The 22,265-nt window shown below is 43.7% G+C and overlaps 1 protein-coding gene across 1 annotated transcript in view; it reads left to right on the forward strand.

Annotated features, from left to right (window-relative positions):
- Positions 1-22,265, forward strand: part of ATP2A3 (ATPase sarcoplasmic/endoplasmic reticulum Ca2+ transporting 3) — a 99,505-nt gene that overhangs the window by 63,272 nt on the left and 13,968 nt on the right. The window contains exons 7-12 of the mRNA XM_048518939.1: positions 387-472; positions 766-1,230; positions 9,234-9,322; positions 14,207-14,309; positions 15,655-15,786; positions 18,073-18,198. Of these exons, the coding sequence (XP_048374896.1) occupies positions 387-472; positions 766-1,230; positions 9,234-9,322; positions 14,207-14,309; positions 15,655-15,786; positions 18,073-18,198 (1,001 nt within the window). The remainder of the gene's footprint in view (positions 1-386; positions 473-765; positions 1,231-9,233; positions 9,323-14,206; positions 14,310-15,654; positions 15,787-18,072; positions 18,199-22,265) is intronic.

Raw genomic sequence — 22,265 nt, forward strand, 5'->3', positions numbered from 1 at the left:
AAGAAGCTCTCAGTGAAGCAGTGCCCAGAAAGGTGGGGGTATAAATCCTCAGATGGTTCCTCTGAGATACATTATGCTGTAGAGGCTAAAATGGCAGTGTAGGATCTGGAAGACTTGTGTTTGGCTAGAAAGCATGGGTGACTTTTGACTGGTCCTCTTCTTCCTCCTTCTCTGCTTTTGGCGACCCTCATGTATGGAAGCTGGAGGAAAGGGGGATCTTGAACCATCCAACGGAGGTAGAAAGAAAGAAAATCTGATTCAAATGGGCACGTTTTCCCCCCTGGGGGTGAGCAGCCCCTGGCATGCATACAGTTGTGCTGTAGATGAAAACAAACATTTCTGTAGAACTGGAGTAGGAAATAACTTATCCCCACATTTTTTTGTAGGTGAATCTGTGTCAATTGTCAAGCACACAGACCCCATTCCAGACCCCAGAGCTGTCAACCAGGATAAAAAGAACATGCTGTTTTCTGTAAGTATTTTCACGGCTGCCTGTTTTGCTCAGCAACGGGGTTGTGATCGACCTATTCCACCGTTCACCTCCCAAGTTGTCTGTTAGGAAAGGAAGGGAATGGAGTTTGTAAGCCACCTTGAGTCTCCTCACAAGAGAGAAAGGTGGGGTAAAAATCCAAACCCTTCTTAGAAGACCAGGCAAGATCAGCACTGGATACATTCTCCTTCAAATCCAGTTTAGTTGTTAACCATTACCAGTGATGGGTGATTGTACACCATGAGAATAAGCATTCCCTTTCTCCCACTCTCTAGGGTACCAACATATCTGCTGGAAAAGCTGTTGGCGTGGTCATCGCCACGGGAGTCTACACAGAAATCGGGAAGATCAGGAACCAGATGGTTGCAACTGAGCCCGAGAAGACCCCCTTACAGCAGAAACTGGATGAATTCAGTCAGCAACTCTCTAAGGTCATTTCCCTGGTCTGCATAGCTGTCTGGGTCATCAACATCAGCCACTTCAGCGACCCCGTGCATGGGGGCTCATGGTTCCGTGGAGCTATCTACTACTTCAAGATTGCCGTGGCCTTGGCCGTGGCTGCCATCCCTGAGGGACTTCCAGCCGTCATTACCACTTGCTTGGCGCTGGGCACCCGCCGGATGGCCAAGAAGAATGCGATTGTGCGAAGTCTGCCTTCGGTGGAAACCCTCGGCTGCACGTCGGTCATCTGCTCCGACAAGACCGGCACTCTGACAACCAATCAGATGTCAGTCTGCAGGGTGAGTTTTGCAGTTCTTATTAACTATCTTTTTAGCTATCTTATCTGCTATCTTTTAATTATGTCAATATATAACTAACCTTCTGAAAGCAGTTCTACCCGTATGAAAATCTACTGAAAGAAGACGGCAGAAGTTCACTGGAGGGAAGGAGGGTGGGAGCAGATGGAAGCGAAACAAGGGGGAAGCCGAAACACCGTAGCTTTCCACATGTTGCCAGCCATAGAGAAGGGAGCATATGTACGGACAGTCTACATGTGAAGGCACTGTATTAATGAGTTGGCAATCATGCAGAGACAAGGGGGTCAGGGCCGGTGCATTCATGCTTGCTATCTCTCTTCACGCATTTATTCAATGCACAGAGGCTCAAACACTCGCCCAAGGCAGGAACTGCTGGGGAGCACTTGTTGCCCGACATGCTACTTAGCATGGAAGAATCTAAGTCTACAACTAAGAAGTTGTGAATACAGGGCTTACAGATCTTTGGTTAACAGGCTATGGTTACTGCGAGTGAAACAAAATGTGGGCACTGTGATTTCGAGTCCAAATGTTTATCAGGCTCACTATATTAGAAAAAAAGACTGAGAAAAAACTTGTTAATTTTCAGCCCAATCCAGAGTGGGCTGACTGTCTGGCGCCACCCCACCTTCTCCAAGGAAAAAAAGAAGGAAAACCCCTCCAAGAATCCCCCAGAGGAGATAATGGAGATTTGCCACAAAAAAAATTGGCTCCACCCCCTTTTTGCATCGGTGGGCCTAGGAACAAGCAGTAGCTTCGGGGTCAGGCGCCATGTGGGCAGAACCATGTGATGCCCAGCCGCCTGGGTGAGTTGTCATTTGCCCCTTGCACTGGCTCCAGCGGGGGGTCTGGCCCCCACCCCACTCTGGATTGGGCTGCCCATCTCTTTCCTCTGCTCTCTTCCCCGTCTTTTATTTATTTATGTATTTTTAATACAGTGGAAACCCTTGATTCAATGTTTACTATTCCATGCAACAAGCAGCTGCGGGGGAGAAAGAAAAGTTTAGGTAATGTTTAACCGTTGGGAGATCCCTGGTCAAACAAGGGGAAGGTTTAATGGTCGGAATACGGATATTGTTCACAGGGTTGCCACCTTGTTTCAAAAGTTAAATATTTGCCCAACGTAGTCCTGCAAGTTGCTAAAACACTCCCCTGTGCCTCTGGAGAGATGATGTTTGTTGTTAAATAATGCTAACTCCTATCCGGCACTCACCATTGTATGCAAAACTACTTTAAGGTCCTGAATAAATAAACGGCCCAATCCGACTGCTGTTAAGAAGCAGCACTATTGTGGGAACCAGGTTGCTATCTACCCTCAACATGCTCTGTCAGTGCATACATGGGGAGCATGTACAAGCATTTACATGTTTATTCCTGTGAGTGGTTGTGTAGGTAGGGGTCCCAGTGCACTGCTTTGTCCAGGGGTCTTTGATGCTGTTAAGATGACCCTGCTGCCAAGAGAACATTTTTTTAAAAAATGTGTTCAGCCAATCAAATCTTCTTAAAGGGCAGAAGCTCCACCTGTTCATGCCCATGTTCTAAAAACACTTGATGGGGGCCAGAAAAGATTTGATGGGCACCGTTGTACCCACCAGCTCGGGACTCTTGATCTGGAAGTTAATCTCCCGGTGGGTGGTAGATGCATATTTTCTCGAGTGCGCATCCCTGTAAACCCACACATAGGTACATTAAGGCATCATGCTGTTCATAACCTGCCTCTTCACATGTTGGTGAGGCTCATTTTGAACGGTGATAACAGATGGTAGGATTGTTATGTTTTTCTGACATATTTTCAGCTCAAAGGGTAAGCCCTTTCTTATCTTCGAAACGTCGACGAGCTCAAGTTTCTCTTCCCTGCTGTTTCATTTTAACACAAGCACCGTTTCGATTATACTTCTCTCTTCCGCTGATCAAACCCATAGGTCTTTGTTTAGGGGGCGAGTGTGTGGTTTATGTTTCTTGGGAAAAGAGTTTCTTGGGAAAAGAGTGAGATAAAAATGGATATTTTCCTGCCCCGTTCTGGTCCCTCTCACCAAATTCCTCTCCCAAATATGTGTTTTTCAACCTTTATGCTTGCCAAATAAATGTGTATTGTATGAATAAATGATATGTGCATAAATATGATATATAGGAAAGTCATGAGAAGAGAAGGTTTTTATAATCTACTTTGTTCTGCTTTAAGGAAACCATTGTGTTCCTTCTTCTCCCCACAATAGACATTTTGCGAGGTAGGTAGGGCAGAGAGGATTTTCAGAGAACTGTGACTGGCCCAGGATCACCCAGTTAGGCTTCATGTGGGGAATCAAACCCAGTTCTTCAGATTAGAGCCCTCCATTCCTAATCACTATACCACACTGTCCATTTGTACACTACACTGACTTAGAGCCTGGTGTTCTGCCCCTACTACTACCTGGGCCTTTTAACTGGAGATGCCAGGAACTGAACTTGGAACTTTCTGCGTGTCCAGCCAGGGGCATACTGCCCAGGGGGAAATATGGGGTCAAAAGTCCCCGGGCCATTTAGTCATGTGGGGGTGGAAAATTCTCCCCACATCCATACACTGATTTCAATACCTGGTGAAAAAAGTTGTTTGGTTGGGTGGGGGAGGGCGGTCGGCCATACTGGGGTGGTAGGGGCCGGAATACTCAGATTTTGCACCAGGCTATATTTTCCCTAGATACGCCTCTGAGTACTACCTGACCCTTTTAACTGGATTGAACTTGGAACTTTCTGCATGTCCAGCAGATGCTGTGCCACTTAGCCACAGCTCCTTCCTGAGATATTAACAGAGGTGAATCCACAAAACTAACAGCAAATGTGAAAGACCTGAACAGTAGACAGTAAAATAAATAAAATATAATAAGAAAAAACATGGGGAACATTCTCTCATCCTTACTTTTGAAACAATGCAGAGTAGGTGACTTTTTCTACCTTCTACGCAGGTGTTAGCCAGCACCCAAAAGCCTTTTAAAGTCAACTGGATCTTATGTTTATACCTGATCTATGTCCTGCTGGCTACCCACAGCCTGTTCTCACAGAAAAGTTCCTCTAAAATGGGTTGGTGGAGGATAAACTGCTTGCCTCTCCTATCCTGCTGGGGGATTAGACTTGTGCTATTTCCGCTCCACTGTTTATGCCTGATTGTAAACATGTCTTTCCATTCAGCCTGGAAAGATGCTGTGAGGGGTGGGGGACACACACCATGTATTTCCACGCATATAACAGAATACCTGCGGAATCTCTTGCTGTTCAACTTTCAGACCCATTTCATGATGCTTTCTTAAGTCACTGAACTCTTTGTAAAGGGAAGTGAGAAATGCCATGCTTGGTTGCCATGCTGTACAGGGTGTTGTCTCTCTGTTCCCTTCTGTCCAAATCTTGAACTTTGAAACATCTGTACTCTGTCCCACAGAAAGATGATAGTTCGGTCAGTTGAGGTGCAGCATTTCAAGAAAGTTGAATGCTTCCACATTAGAATATAGTCCCAAACGAATATGAGAATTATCATTCATTTTTAAGCACTGCTTTTGTCAAAATTATTATGTTGTGCATTATTGAATGTGGGACTTTGATTACAAGAGCATGCATGCTAAAATGTATTTTTACTTTCAAACTTTTAAACGTATTGTGGGGAGTGGGGGTGGGAGGAAACAGGGCTAGGTAGGCACTAGGACCCAGGCAGACCATTCTACAACAAAGAAGGTCTGGCATGGTGTATTCTGTGGTGGAGGAACATATAGTCTACTATCAGCTTCCTGTGGAACGGAGTACAGAAATGCCTAAATTAGTAGTTAAGAGTCCAAAAGCTGGGTGAAGTATATGGGGATTTGTTTTTTAAAAAATTATGCTAGAGAAGGGTAAATTCAGTGTCCCTAAAATCTGACAACTGGAATTTGGCAATTTGGAAAAAAAACCAGTTTTCATTTCGCAACCCCCTTGGTGCCAACTTCAGGCATGAAATGGAATGCCGATGAGAAAATTGGCTCCGATGGTTGCCAGACAGTGTGAAGCCCGTAGTTTGGTCATGAAGGTTAGAGGTGGGGAACCAGGGTAGCTTTGCAGAATGGGTTTATAATCCCAAGAGATAGATATGGAGACTTGGATGTTAAATGCACCCTGAACGTACCCCAGGCCTACACACCCATGAGATTATTATACTGTGTAAAAATAACGCCTTGTTCATGGCAGTGTATTCTGTGAGAAGGGAATGACTCTTGTTTTGCTGGCTTGGTCTCTATAAACAATTGGCCATGCCTCTCAGCCAAAGACTTTTGAAGCAGCTTCCGTATGAAATGAGCAGTATAAATAATTAAAAGTAGCAAACAAGAAAAATGGGAAGAGGCAATGGTGGAAAAAATGGTAGTTACTAAAAGCATCATATAACAAAAGGCCACTTGAAACTGTGCATTTGTTATGCTCAGACTGGAATCTAAGAGACCCAGGTCCAAATCTTCTCTCTGCTGCGGGAGGTCGCTGGGAAGCCTTGGTTCAGTCATGCATTCTTAGTCTAGCCTACCCCACAGGATTGTTGTGAGAATGAAACAGAGTGGGGGGGGGATGATGTTGTAAGATGCTTTGGGTCCACATGGGAAGCGGGACATAAATACAACCCAAACATGGCTGACCAAAAACGGTTTCGGCACGATGAGCGAAAAGTACTCAAAATAGAAATGCCACCTCAAAGAAGGCCCTGTGGCCTCTTCTGCACTAGCCCTTCTCCAGGAGATCCTTAATTCATTTATTATTATTTATAATTTATTTACTGTGTTTTTTGTAGTCTCTCACTGAGAATATTACAAGCGTAAATCAGTGGATATCTGATCAGCTCAGCATAGATTCATTCAATTAACATGGAGAGACAAGGTGACTGTTGCCTCAGAAATCAGTCAAAGGTCCCTGCAGAGGAGAAATCAAGGGCTTTTGGCAATGCCAGCAGGTGAAGGCCTCCCATTTAGGCTACCAACCTCTAGGACACTCCTAGAGACCCCCTGGAATTGCGACTGATCCCCAGATGACAGGCATCCCTGGACTCTGTGGCACTACCCTCTGTGGCACTACCTCTTAACCACTACACCAGCGTAGTGTAGTAGTGAAGAGCAGGTAGATTCTAATCAGGAGAACCAGGTTTGATTCCCCATTCCTTCACCTGAGTGGCAGAAGCTTATCTGGTCAACCAGATGTGTTCCCGCACTCCTACATTCCTGCTCGGTGACCTTGTGATAGTCACAGTTCTTCGGAACTCTCTCAGCCCCACCTACCTCACAAGGTGTCCGTTGTGGGGAGAGGAAGGGAAAGGAGTTTATAAGCCACCTTGAGTCTCCTTACAGGAGAGAAAGGTGGGGTATAAATCCAAACTCTTCTTCTCCCATCCCCAGGTTCCACCCTACCCAAATCTCTCAACCCAGAGCTAGTAATCGTATGTATAAATGGTGCAGATTAGCCCAGTTTTTTCCTTGGAGTCATTTTTCTGCTAGTCTCTGGCTTCTGAAATTTCACCAGGCGTTGCTTTACCAATCCAATTCAATCCAAAAACCTTTATTAGGCATAAACCAGAAGTACCATACATTCCAAGTACAAAAACAGGATCATTGTTACATATCATGTAGAACATGGATTAAAAATCTAGCAACTGCTTCAGAAATTTCTACATCAGGGCTGTTCAATAGCTTAGACATTTTTAGTTTGTCTGAGAGAAACATAAATTCTAGAGGTAGTAAAGCTCCCAGATCGGTTCTAATATCATTATACCTCGAACAGTAAAGCAGGATATGAGGGATTGAGTCCATAGCGTTGGGACAGTACCGACAACAACACTCACTTTGTGGGATGTTGCTTTACATAGGCCTGAGGACTAGAAATGTGTCCTTTTTTAAAAGCTGAAATTCTCAGGAAGCTGGATTTTGCACTCAAAGCCACGTGCTAAGGTTTTGTTTCTTCCACCCTGCTCTTCCCCTACATACAGCCGAGAATATATTTGCTATAACGCATCTTCACATAGATCTTTTTTAGGGGGAAAAACACCATCTGTTTTTAACAAGCTTTCATCTAGTTGCCCAGGGAAAAGAGAATATTGGCTTGACTTACTGTTTGTTCCTGATTGCCTAATTTTAGAAATGCAGTCAGATACAATTGAAATTTGACGGGATTTCTTTTTAAGCTCTTTCTTTCTAAATCAATGCATGGCTGGCGGCGGGTTCCTCAGCTTGACTTCCCTGGAAGTGCTTGTATTATTAAGAACCGCAGGTGGCAAACTCCCTCTTTGATGCTTGCATCCTTTTCCAGCTGTGGGAGTGATTCCCAGGACAGGGAACCCTCCCCTTAACTTTTTTAGTGCTATAACTTTGGTTAGCTTTAAAAAAAATATCCCTGTATTTCACAGATCTAATGTGGACATACGTGTGCGTCACCACCCAAAAAATTACTAAAACACTGTCTATGTGGTCCTATTTTTAGTTTTGTGGGACACATTTTTAATCTCGTTCTTCTTCTGATTTATGACTTTTAACCATGATTCATATCGAGTTTATTCTGAGCACAAAATGCACAACTTTGACTGCCCTGTTGTACCCAGTTCAACCAATGGTGTTCTCTACACCTCTAGCCATTGTATGCTTTTGCTGTGTGGATATAGAAGGAGGAGGAGGAGGAGGAGGAGGAGTTTGGATTTATATCCTTCCTTTCTCTCCTGTAAGGAGACTCAAAGCAGCTTACAATCTCCTTTCCTTTCCCCTCCCCCACAACAAACACCCTGTGGGGGGGTGGGGATGTGTGAAGCTGAGAGAGCTCTGAAGAACTGTGACTAGCCCAAGGTCATCCAACTGGCATGTGTTGGAGTGCACAAGCTAATCTGGTTCACCAGATAAGCCTCTGCCATTCAGGTGGAGGTGTGGGGAATCAAACCTGGTTCTCCAGATCAGAGTGCACCTGCTCTTAACCACTATACCAGGGGTAGGGAACCTTTAACACTCAAAGAGCCATTTGGACTCATTTTCCACGGGAAAAGAAAACACTTGGAGCCGCAAATAATTTTTGACATTTAAAATAAAGATAACACTATATAAATAGGGGGTTTTTTTTACCTTTTACTCCGCTCATTCTGAGAAGCGCATGGATGTGCCCGCCCTGCTGCCTGAATGCGGGCAAGGATGAAGCCAGGGGCTCGGCCTCGCTGGCCGCCGGGAAAACACCCGCCCCGCTCCAACTGCCGACCGTGGGCAGTTGGTGCGCCCGCCCTGCTGCCTGCAGGGTGGGCAAGAATGGGGCCAGCAGCTCGGCTCGTGGAGCCACAGTGCAAGGGCAGAAGAGCCGCATGCGGCTCTCGAGCCGCAGGTTCCCTATCCTTGCACTATACCATGCTGGCCATACCATAGGACATCTGACTGAGAGGGCAGGTTCCAGGTCAGTGTTTTTGTCCTGGTTGCTGATGGAGGTGAGGACAGCATACTGGGTGGGCAGTAGGGTTGCTAACTTCCAGGTAGTAGCTGGAGATCACCTGAGAGTATAACCAGTCTCCAGGCAACACATATTTGTTCACCTGGAGAAAATGGCCACTTTGGAAGATGGACTCCACAGCATTATACTCCACTGAAGTCCCTCCCCCTTCCAAAACCCCACCTGCCTCAGACTCCACCCCCAAAATCTCCAGCTATTTCCCAACATGGAGCTGACAACTCTGTTTTTCTGTTGTGTCCACAGGATGAAAAACATTCTGCTTGAAGTAATTTCCATTTACAAAGCACACAGTTCAGTAGAGTAAACTTAAAAGATAAACTGTGACATTAACATGGGTGTAAGCATTTTTTAAAAACTGCACAGTAACCATGAGAAAAGTCATTTGGAAGATTCTTGATGAAGAACTGCAGCTTACAAACAATACCCATTCCTTTGTTTACTTGGGAAGGAGAGCATCCTTCCATGGAGTGGAAAGGTTTTCCAGCAGAGTTTAATGTTCTAATTCTGTGCCTTTCCCCACTCTCTCCTTATTGTAGATGTTCGTTGTCGACAAGATAGAAGGGATTAATTGCTGCCTTCACGAGTTCACCATCACTGGATCCACATATGCCCCTGAGGGGCAAGTGTGAGTTCTGATCTGTTTTTGCTTTGCCTTTGTTTTGAGTTTGAATTTGTCTTTCAGAACAGTTGCAAAGGCTGCTTCAAAGTGATGCAGAATGGGGGGTATAATAAAGCCAGTGTGATTTTGTGACCAGCACCTGGAAAACATGGGTTCAAAACGCTGCTTGGCTGTGAAGCTTTTTAAGTGATTTGAGGTCAGTTACAGTGTTTGTCTGGTGTTCCTCAGAGGATCGTTGTGTGGGCCAAATGGGGAAAGAAGAACCATGTATGCCTGCCTGATAAGATAGATAAGATAGGGACAGTGACCTGCCAGGGACAGATACCAGAAAAGGAGGACTGGCCCTAATATATAGGGACATTTGAAGCATATCATTTTCTCAAATATCCACCTCCCTATGCTTCACCTAGCACACTTCTGCGGCTGAATCTGTCATTCTGTTACCATACAGGTAACTTCGGGCACTTTCACACATGCAAAATAATGCACTTTCAGTCCACTTTCACAATTATTTGTAAGTGGATTTTGCTATTTTGCACAGTAAAATCCAGCTGCAAAGTGCATTGAAAGTGGATTATTCTGCATGTGCGAAAGTGCCCTTCATACCAGACTTCAGGCAATCCCTGAAGTGCTGTGTGGTTTCCGGGCTGTATAGCCATGTTCTAGCAGCATTCTCCCCTGATGTTTCGCCTGCACTTGTGGCTGGCATCTTCAGAGGATCGGAAGATGCCAGCCACAGATGCAGGCGAAACGTCAGGAGAGAATGCTGCTAGAACACGGCCATAAAGCCCGGAAACCACACAGCACCCCAGTGATTCCAGCCATGAAAGCCTTCGACAATAAATCCCTGAAGTATTTCTACTTGTCTGTAATGAAGCTCCTTCATTGACGTGATCTGTTGCCCATAATCTCTGCAAATGCAGAATATTTTGTTCTTTGCCTTTATAAAAACTTTTGTCCTGTTCCCATTCTTGGTACATTTTTTCCCTACTTCCATGGGAAACAGCTGACAGAATAAATCTGCTTGAAGGAATGTGTGATTGTTTTCCCAGCCCAAGAATAGTTGATGGAGTCATTTGTAGCAGAGGGGAGAAAAAAAACCATGGCTTTATCCACTTCTCTAGATCTGTGGGAATCTGAGAAGAGAGGATCCATTCCGTCCTTCTGTTTCTTTGGCTGTTCCCTCATTCTTCTCTGTCTGTGCTTAGTTCTTCCTGATTCCTGTTTTAATGAGAAGAATTTCTAAAATTAATTCTGGATTTGAAGTGTTCCCAGTTGGCCATAGCATTCTGTTCGCTTTCCATTAGCCCCTTTCTACCCTGGTCTTTCTGATTTCCGCACTTGCCTTGATACAACGCCAAAAAGCCTTAATGGGATCACATATAGGTTTGCCGCTATATTTTTGTGATGTTTGAGTGGTGCGCATGGGCGTTTTTATACATTGGAAACTGCCACACAAAGGTAATCTCCACAAATCATATAGTCACCTCAAGATGGCTTTTTTGCAGTGCTCCATGAATGTAGCAGGCACAATGGAAACATAATAGTGAATCATTGCTAACAAACAGAAGGAAATAAAAGTTGGAATTGGTGGCACATACGCAGTATTCCATGTGAGCCAGCGTGGTGTAGTGGTTAGAGTGGTGGACTCTAATCTGGAGAACCTGGTTTGATTCCCCACTCCTCCACAGGAGCAGTAGACTCTTCTCTGGTGAACTGGATTTTTTTATATGAATAAAAATTACTCTGCCTGGCTCAAAAGAACAACAACAAAACCATAAACTTTAATAGAAGTGATTAAAAGAACCATACCCAATAACCCAAATATCAACAATGGAAACAATAATGCAATACATGAACAACACAGAGAAGGAATTCCAAAATATGCACAAAAGATAATGAGTCTCTATATAAATAATATCCCTTCAGACTCTAATCCGGTGAACTGGATTTGTTTCCCTGCTCCTTCACATGAAGCCTGCTGGGTGACTTTGGGCCAGTCACAGTTCTCTCAGAACTCTCTCAGCTTCACAAGGTGTCTGTTGTGGGGAGAGGAAGGGAAAGGAGTTTGTAAGTCACCTTAAGTCTCATTACAGGAGAGATAAATCCAAACTCTTTTCTTTCTTCTATCCAAAATGTGAAATTCAAAAACAATAGTAACATAGGATTTCGAATACAAGGCTCCACTTTGTGAACCAAACCAGGTGGTTTGGAACTCCCAAATCTGGGCAGAAATTCTACTGAGAATTTCAGAAGCATCCCTAAGTGGGAATCCATGTTTCCCATTCTAAAAGAACACACAAGAGATGCACAAACTAGAGTCACTTCATAACATGTGGCTTGCAAATACCCACTGTGTTTGGAAGATGGCTCAATTGTACTTGGGATGTGAAGGGTGAAGAATGTCTCTTGAATAAATTGCCCACCCATTAAATATTGCTACAGTGCAAAAATGTTTTTACCCAGATGTAGTAACCCTATCTATTATGCCCTACACTATTTTTTTTTAAAAAAAATCTGCTCCAAGGGAATCTAAATTCAGCTGCATGAAAGCCTGCATTCTGGACCCGGTAGATATGTATATATTTGAACCCTTTGGTTGTGCACAATTCTGCAATTTCCACGATGACTCCTGTTTTGCAAGGCTTGTGGGAGAGCCAGGGAACATTTCCAGCCTAGAAAACTTTTTTCATCCACCCCGTGGTCCGACTTCACTCCCACTTCCAAGCAGAGCTTCATGAGGTCTAGAAACATGTGGATGTATTTCACTTTTCTTGGGGAAGTGGATGTTGCTGCTGAGCACCTACCGTGTCCTGCGCTTTCATGCATCCCTGCAGAATTTTGTGGCACGTAAAGATCTGATTATCATCTCAAATATAGAACTGTTGGCGCACATAAATGGGTTAACAGTTCTCTCCTTTGGGTTGCATAAACTCTCGCCCCAACACGCACGTACTGGAGATCCGTTAATTGGCAAAGAACGATTCTATCACAGCTGCACTCAGTCCAAGAGACATTTGTTCATGTCTCACGAAAGGGTACAATTTGTCACTTGCTTAGAAACAGCTAATTGATGGAGATGTTTTAAGTCTTCCTTTGACCTGTCCCAAAGTGGCTTTTTTTAGACATTGTTCTATTGTGCTTAATTTTAAGATAATGCTCTAAATCCTGTATTTTTTTTTTCTTTTAAGTACCTGGCCTCTGCTTGGGAACTAGAAAGCCATTGTGAAAAGTGACCCTGAAGATGTGTTTAATTTTTTTGTTTTATTTTTTTGCTCACAGCCAGATTAGAAGAGAGGATAATTTGAAATTCTTTGAGGTGCAATAGAGAAAGAAATTGGATTAGGAGCTGGCAACTTGATATGAGATCCTCCATTCATGAAGCTCTCTAGGGGACCTGGGCCCAGCCATTCACTCATCATCTAACCTACCTCACAGGATAGTTGTGTGGATAAAATGAAGAACTGTCATAGAGCCTGAAATTCTTGAAGGAAGAATGGAGTAGACATATACTAGATAGATCCCATATCTTTTTATTCCGTAAAGAACAACTGGGGGTGGGGGGTGGGTGGGACCAGAACCATAGCACTGGGAAGGGATTGGGGCTAACCAGAGGCATATCTAGGGGAAATGTAGCCTAGTGTGAAATCTAAATCTCTCCCTCCCCCCCATGGGTATGGGTGGCCGCCCTTCTCCATCACAACCAAATAACTTTTTTTGACCAGATCATCTCAAAGTCACCATCACATTACAGAACATGCCCCAACTCACAAATCTTGAAGTCAGTGTATGGACCCGAGGGGGAGGAGGAGGGTTGTGGGAGGGGGATGATTTTCTGCCCCCTACCCCATGTGACTAAATGGCTGCAGCCATGGGACATTTGACCCCATAGGTCCTTCTGGGCGGTACGCCCCTGGGGTTAACCCTCCCTTTCCAGGCTGGTAGAAATAATTACTCCCTGTTCAAGCAAACTATGTTTCTGCCAAGGCAGTTATCTCTGCAAAGAGGTGATTTAGGCCTGGTTTTTGTATCCTACCAGCAGCAAGAGGAGTTTACACACTCATAAACCGGGCTGTTACTTGTGCAATTTTGCATGCCGGAGATCTGTAGTCCAAGCATACATTCTTCTGGTCTGCCAGCATGACATTTACATTGGGTGTTATATAGGGGAAAGAACTGGCGTGGGAAGAGATAAGCTGCCAGTCCTTGCCCAACCAGTGGCCCTGATCCAAATCCCTCACACACACACACCCCCACTGCTGTTTGTGATTTGATCAGGTTCCATCTAGTTTGACCTTGGAAAGTCACAATCTGATGCTGCAAATGAAGCGACTATTGTACTGTGTACATCTTACCATTTGGTCTGTTCCGTGCAGAAGATTTTCCCAGCCCTGACAAGAAGCCATTGGTGGCTCGCTTCGTCAGACATTGGATGCGCTGAGAACCCCCCCCCCCCCCTTCAAATATATGAAAAACTTTTAAAGAAAAGTTCTACCCAAAGTCCCAAAGGCAAGGTTGGGCACCCACGCAGGCGGTGTGGGTGGACTTTTTGGCAGGAAATTATTTTTTCAGTATGATCACACCATGAGGGAAGCTGGCTTGGAAATGTTTACATTGCAGTAAAAGCGCTTTAAGACACAATGGAGGAAAATTTAACTGGAAACGTCTCAAGAACCAAACTTGGGGGGAAATGTATGGAACACCATAGGGAAAATACAGCGTTAGAGGGCCAGAGATATTTTAAACAAGTTGTGCAGAAAAGGCGTAAACTAGAGCGAAAATGCATGTATCTATCACATTGATAAGCATATCCTCTCAGTCAAATATTTGTTTCCCTTCTGGCAGATTAAGTTGTGCTGTTTTTATTGTTTCTTTCTCTTTAATGACAAGGCTGAAGAATGATGAGCCAGCTCAGTGTGGGCAATATGACGGCTTGATGGAGTTGGCCACAATCTGTGCCCTTTGCAATGATTCCTCCCTGGATTACAATGAGGTGGGTTGTCAGTTGGAAGGAAAAGAGGTATCTCTGTTTGTCTTGTGTTGCTCATTGCCCGGCACTATAAGCTCCTTTAACCCTGCACCCTGCCCATGATTTCAGGTGCCAGTGCCTTGTTTTCTCAGCTTGCATTGGGATTGGCAATGTATGAAATGGACTTTTTGGCAATAGTCCCCAAGAATCATAAAGTTGGAAGAGACTTCAAGGGCCATCAAGTCCAACCACCTGCAATGCAGGAACACATTATCAAAGCACTCCTGATAGATGGCCATTGAGCCTCCCTTTAAAAACCTCCAAAGAAGGAGACTCCACCACACTCTGAGGTAGTGCATTCCACTGACAAACATCCCTTACTGTCAGGAAGTTTTTCCTGATGTTTAGGTGGAATCTCTTTTCCTTCACCTTGAACCCATTACTCCTGGTCCTAGTCTCTGGAGCCACAGAAATCAAGCTTACTCCCTCATCAACATGACATCCCTTCAAATATCTAAACATGGCTATCATGTCACCTCTTAAGCTTCTCTTCACCAAACTAAACATCCTAAACTCCCTAAGTCTTTCCTCATAGGACATGGATTCCAAGAGGTTTGCCCAACACTCCCTGCCTTCGGGAAAGTGTGAAACTTTTTATTACTTTTTGTGCGCGTGAAAGATTTTTATTTATTTTACATATATAAACAGCACATACAGAAAAAAAGGAAAGAACCCCCCCAATCTAATCTCTCTTCCCCCCACTATAATAATAATAATAATAATAATAATAATAATAATAATAATAATAATAATAATAATAATAATAATAATAATAATAATAATAATAATAATAATATAAAAACACACATTTCAGGACACCACTACATACAAATATGGTGACTTCCAGCTACCTCATTATGGATCCAAACTCTAACCTTGTTTTGTGCTTATAGTTGGTACCAGCATTTTCTGCTGTTAGTCCTTCTTATAAAACTATTTTAGTCCAATCCGCTGTTTTCATTTAAATCTCAAATCGTGCCATTGTTTCTCTATTTGTATGTGTTTTCAGTTGGTAGTCCGCAAAGGGTTTCCAATCGTTAAGGAAATTGTCCATATTCTGAAACTTTTTATTTCCTGAAGTGTTTTTTTATCATGCAGATTCTGTTTTTGACTGAAGATTTTATAACTGCTGTTTTTTTAATTGCGACTTGTGCTGGCTGGTTGTTTTGAACTGGCTCACCTGGACTCCCCACCACCGGAAAAATCTATCTGCTTGTTAACTTGCTGATTTGAGAATTACATTGCAAAACTTCTGTCTTTTCCTTTTCTTCAACTGAAGTTTTTTCCCACCTTCCTTTCCTGTTATCAGTCCAAGAAAGTCTATGAAAAAGTGGGAGAAGCAACCGAAACGGCCTTGACATGTTTGGTGGAAAAGATGAATGTTTTCAACACAGATGTTGACAAACTCTCCAAGGTGGAGCGCGCCAATGCCTGCAACTCTGTGAGTATAAGTCAGAGCATTTGTCTTAATCTTCAGCAGAAGGGGAAGAAGTGCCAGGTAGATGTGTTTCTTACGTCTTCTTTTCCACTTCCAAGATGACAGGTGAAACGGGGAGTGGAAATCTGGTCAGAAGACGCAGATAAAGGAGTTAACAGTTTGGAGTAGTTCAGTGTTTATGTATTTGGGAATATTGTCATGATGGCAGAACTCTACATAGTTCAAGTCATAATTAGCTTGTCAACTGCAAGTGGCATTTTTAAATATTAAAAAGAAGTTTGTCACTGCACTGTTGCTTTCACTTATCTGTTATGCTGTTACGTTTAGGGTACTGTCTTTATGATTCAAGGTGAGGATAGGAATCATTGCCCTCACTCTGATTTGGCTTCAAGGTGTCATCACACAGCCAGATCTAGTGTGCTGCGTAATACCAGCAGAAAATCTGTTCAGAGTGAGGTTGGTTGTGCCTATCCTCACTCTGATTTGGCTTCATGCTGACAATGTGTCATCACATTGGCTTTATGTGATCCCTGATTGGGTGTCGCCTCCTAAAGAAGGCTTTGTCTTGTTTTTGTTTTAAAGAATACATTGTTTTTGGATTTATATTCCCCCTTTATCTCCAGCAAGGAGACTCAAAGGGGTTTACACTCTCCTTTCCCTTCTCCCCTCCCCACAACAAACACCCTGTGAGGTGGGTGGAGCTGAGAGAGCTCCAAAGAACTGTGACTAGCCCAAGGTCACCCAACTGACATGTGTTGGAGTACCCAAGCTAATCTGATTCACTAGATAAGCCTCCATAGCTCAAGTGGCAAAGCGGGGAATCAAACCTGGTTCCACAAATTAGAGTGCACCTGCTTTTAACCACTACACCACACTGGCTCTCTTTATTAACTCTGTAGATTAAAGGGAGAGAGAGGAGCTGCAGGTAAGCAGCAAACTTCATTCAAAAAAGTATAAGTAGGGAAGTATTTTGCAGAATGTTTTCAGCCTCTCCCATAACAGTCAAGGTTACTTATGTACATTGACATCACAGTGGATACATACAAAAAGTGCAATCCAAAAGGGGATTGAATGGAGCCTTGGAACCAACATGAGGTTGCTCTGATACAGGTGCTTGCTTCTCTGTCGTAAGGAGTAAATAAGCTGGCAGAGAAGCTATTATGGTGGCAGCAAGGCACTGCACAAATGCTCAGTGCCCTAACCCAGAAGTTGGTGCATGGACCAGCATGGATGGGAGTGTTCCAGGGGCTTGGCTCCCTTGTCTTGGGTGGGTGGGTTCATCCCATGGCCTCAGATAGGGTCTGGTGCCTTCTCTAGCACTGAGAGGACAACCCACCTGGCCATCAGGACCCCTTGGCCTTTATATCCTCCCCTTACTGTCCCTGCCCCTTGGCTTCCAACCCCACCCCTGCATCCTTGCTCTTCCCCTCCTGAGGGCTGATAAGCCCCAGTCCTTCACCCAGCCACTCTTTACTCAGAGCGGTACTAGGCGGCTTTAGGACTCAGGGCTCTCCTCCTGCTCTGCCCCTCCCTCCAGCTCCATTGGCCTTGTTCCAGCCATGGCATGTCCAGCCATGGCTAGGGCCCTTGTTTGCTAGACATTCCAGCTGAGGCCCCCAACGTCCCTGGGCTGGTTCTTCCCTAGCACCCCCACAAGATAGGTTGTTGTATTAGTCTGTAGTAGTTGAACAAAATTCAAGTTCCTTAGCACCTTAAAGGCCAACAAAAATTTCAATGGTGTGAATGAAATTGAGTCAAAGCTTTGTCCGATCTGACAAAGTAAAATTTGACTCGCAAAGCTTATGCCCTTGAACGTTTTGTTGGGTTTCAAGGTACTGCTGCATTCAGATTTTGTTCTACCATCAGATACAGTAGACTGTGCTAGACTTCATGGACTCTGACTCAGCTGAAGACACCTTCAGGTATCCATTTCACCTATCCCACTAGGAGCAACCAAATGTTGTTCAGTGTGGGCAGTGAAATTCATGATTGTGTAATTGACCCTACACTTTGCAGAAGGGAAGAATGAAACACAAGGATTCCATGTTTTTATGACAGCCCAGTATCTTCTGAATTAGCTAGGCTAGTTCTTAATAATGATCCAGATAAATACTGCTTATAGGAGGTACATGGGTGCCAATTCTGATGTCAGCCTTGTGTGTCCTGTAATACGTGGCTTCCCCTGATGTCTAGCAATCAGGAACCAGCCCCAACAAACTTCTCTTTCTCTGTTGGGCGAAATTTGCCTGACTGCAAGTCTGATTCTTCTCTTTTCCTCTCTCTCTGCAGGTGATCAAAAAGCTGATGAAGAAGGAATGCACGCTGGAGTTCTCCCGTGATCGCAAGTCTATGTCCGTTTACTGCACACCAGTTGCCTCTAACCACAACTCCTCCAGCAGCAAACTCTTCGTCAAGGTAAGGCATCTGCATGCAACCTTGTGTTTCTCCACCTTTTGTATCTTGTGTCCCATGCGACTCTTATAGAAGAACCAGGACCCCCACCATGATGCAAACAAAAAGCCCTCTTTTTCCATAATATATGTTTACAGACATTCTGTATGAGGAGGGGTTGTCAGATATCATTTTCTCTGGAAAGACCTGATTTTTCCATGCTATGTGGACAACCCCTCCACCCCCCATGGTTATTTTCAAAACATTTGCACAACATTTTAAATGTGCTGTGCGGAAGAAGCCACTGTCTTGAATCAGACCCCATTTACCTGCCATTTCCCCCTCAAGACTAACTTTTCTCCTTTGTTAACTCTCACCCATTTATTTGTTCGTTGGATTTATTCTGTTCTTTCCCCAAGGAGCTCAGAGTCATGTACACAATTCCCTCTCTTTCTTACTTATCTTTTATTTTTACCTATGGGTTTCCGAAAATGTTTCTTTTGGTCCCTATCTGCAATTGTTGTGAGAGTTTTGTTCCCCCTGCAGTCCAATTTTCTTTGCTAGTTTCACCATTTCATTTGTTTCTATTACAACACCAATGCACATAAATTGAGTAAAAGATGATTGTGGTCTCATCCTGATCACCAAGATACCAATGAATGAATGAATGAATGAATGAATGAATGAATGAATGAATGAATGAATGAATGAATGAATGAATGAATGAATGAATGATCTCTGACTTACAAATCAAACTCAGAAAAGTTGGGAAAGTTTCTGTCATCCCTCTTTCTACTGTTGAAGGCAAAAATTTGTTCCTAAAGCGGCTTCCGGCAATCAAAAATGCAGATATGGACAAACTATAATAAAAGGTGCTTGGAACATGCATCTCAGGGCAAGCTCTGCATCTGGGCCTGTAGAATGGTGCCCACCACTGCCCTTGCTGCTTTGACCTGGATAGGCCAAGCTAACTTGATTTCTTCAGATCTCAAAGCTAAGCAGGGTTGACCCTGTCTAGTATTTGGATGAGAGATCTCCAAGCAGTACCAGGGACATGAAATGGAGGGAGACAGTGGCAAACCACATCTGAGTATCTCTTGCCGTGGAAATCCTATGGGGTTGCCATAAGTCAACTGTGACTTCATGACCAAAAAGTGCTCTTCTTGGTGGCATGGGGTAACAAGAAGGAGGTCCTCAGCTGGAGAGAGATTTGGCCATCATGAAAGGGCACAGCATTTCAAGTAGAGAGAGAGATAATGAGCCCAGGATGAGTCAGTGCCTGAATGGGAAATCCTTAGGAACCCCATCCATGCTACCAGGAGTTCCTTGATGAAGAAATTAGTTTATCTTTTTAAAAACAGCTATTTAGCTGTACTTTTGAAGCAGTTTATGAGTAGTTATGCTCAAAAAACCCACCCACTGTATTGTCGAAGGCTTTCACAGCCGGAATCACTGGGGTGCTATGTGGTTTCCGGGCTGTATGGCCGTGTTCTAGCAGCATTCTCTCCTGACATTTCGCCTGCATGTGTGGCTGGCATCTTCAGATCCTCTGAAGATGCCAGCCACAGATGCAGGCGAAACATCAGGAGAGGATGCTGCTAGAACACGGCCATACAGCCCAGAAACCACACAGCACCCCAACCCACCCACTGTCCATAATTCAGCAAGATGTTCAGGTTATGTCCTAATGCATGCAAATGTATCTGTTCATATGCTTAGCCTTTTGTGCTTCCTGTCACCTGTTTGCTGCTGCAGCCCCCAAGGGATAGATGGTGAAATGAAACAAAAATTTGTTTGAGATTTTCGAGCTGAGACGTAATACAAAGAGTATTTCGTCTCAGCTCGAAAATCTCAAGCGAAAAATCTTGAACGAAAATCTCATAAGCTAAGTAGGGTTGTAATACAAAGAATATTATGTCTCAGTTTAAAAATCTCAAATTGAAAATCTCAAATTAAAATTTCATAAACTAAGCGGGGTTGTAATACACAGAGTATTACGTCTCAACCCAAAAATCTCAAACGAATTTTTTGTGACTTCGGAGGTCTACCACAAATCTAATCTTGTGAGCTCATTCTCGATACCCCTGACTGTGTGGATGCAAAAAGCAGCTGATGCCCTTTGTCCACCCTTGGTCATTCAACACATGCATCTGGCTGCATAGGTGCAAAGTGGGGATAGGATGCAGTGCAGGTAATTCTGCACTTTATACCTGTAAATCAGTCTGATGACCCGAACAACTGTGACTCTAGGGGTGCATTATCTCTAACAATATCAGCTAGTCCAAGCAAAGCAGCTAAGTGGGTCTGGGCAGTCCATCTGAAAGGAGGATCGCAGGTCCCTGGGATTGTGCTGAGATGGGCAATAACTAAAGAAATAGAGCGTTGGGGGGGAGGTTGGGTAGGGGGCTTGGTAAGACCCAGGCTGAGCTTGGTTCTCTGAATAGGGTTCCTTTGTTATTTCGGGGTTTTCTCATCCTGTACCCCAATGTCAGTTTGATTGGGGTCACCTTAGTTGCCAGCTGTAAGGACTCACCTTTTAACAACCACACAGGTAGTGTGTGTGCTTTAGCCCCTAAATTCTTTTTCAACCTGCACTATTTTTGTCCTCTAGTTTGATCTAAACAGGGTTTGCTGTCCTCAATGAACTTTTCCCCTGGACCATGATAAGCCTGGCTACAACAGCTGCTGTTGTTAAAAACTGGCAAAACAGTGCCGCCTAGAGGAAATCAATTCAAGCAGCTGCCTCCTGTGCTTGCTACATGTTCAGTTCAGTTCAGTAACCTTTATTAGGCATTTGCAAAACAAGAAGGGGAAAAATAACAAAACATAATACCAGGTTAAACTAATATTATTCCTAACCACACAAGACTTTCAAAAGAAATTTAGCTACAACTTTGGGTATCTCAACTTCAGTGCTATTAAGCAAATTAATCATTTTAACATTATCAGATAGCGTCTCAAACCCAACCAGGAACAATGCAGCAAAATCAGATCTAAAGCTATTGCATTTATGACAAAACAGCAAGATGTGTTTGAGGGAATCGACTACTGATGGACAGAATAAGCAACCCCGTTCGTGCCATGGGATATAAGAAAACCGACCTTGTATCAATGGAGAAAGAAAGGCTTGTGTCATCTGGCTTGTTTCAAAATTCATCTTTGATTATCAACAAGTAATTGATCCAAATAAACAGCAGTACAACAATTTGGAGGAATAATACCAAAATGTAAAGGAGAGCAGGAACTCTATGCCTTTCTCATAAGGAGTTGCCCAAACAATCTGCCTTTTAGTTATTGAAATATTTCTGAAGCTGTAAGAATCCCATGCAAAACTCAGAGATAAAATCTTGGCTTCAATGCATGACCATTACTGGTGGTGTCAAGTAGTGTTGCCAGCAGCCTTGGGGTGGGGGTGCGGGTGGGGATATTCTTGTCCCTTTAATAAAGGTTTATAGGTAATTGTATACTGAATGGCATTATTTTCCTCCATGCCATGAAAAGTTTTACATGCCCATTTTCACACCTTACATCTCTATTAAAGGGATTTTCCCCCCAGGTTGTACTGTCAAATGCTGATTGATATTTATAGTTTCTCATCTGAAAAAGACTCATACATCATTTTCCCACCCTATACCATGAATAGTGAAACTGCTGTTATTTAGGAGTGTATTTAGATAAGCTGGTTGAGACTGTAAATGGGATAATAGGTTATGGGATCCTGTTTGATCCTGAAGTCAAACTGCTTTGCAGCTTGTGAAGTTACAATTATTTTGGAAAGCAAAGGTTGATGATAGGAGAGAAATAATACAGACCCATGGAAAAAGGAGCCTCAGTCATGCAAAACAACCAACCAGTCAATTGCTAGAGGACCTTAAAGTTATGTTTTTACAGTGCCGCCGATTGGCATGTCATCAAACATCATTACAATGGTCAGATGCAAACATGTGCACGCTACCAAGTATGAAATTAAAGATAACTGGCATTCTGATGAGATCTTGGGCAAGGAGTTTCGTTTTGTCTGTCTTCTTCGGCATGTTGGAGAAGACCTTGCAGACAATGAAAACGTTGATACAAACTTCTTCAACAAACGT

This window comes from Sphaerodactylus townsendi, linkage group LG16 (genome assembly GCF_021028975.2).
Source record: "Sphaerodactylus townsendi isolate TG3544 linkage group LG16, MPM_Stown_v2.3, whole genome shotgun sequence".
Lineage (NCBI taxonomy): Eukaryota > Metazoa > Chordata > Lepidosauria > Squamata > Sphaerodactylidae > Sphaerodactylus > Sphaerodactylus townsendi.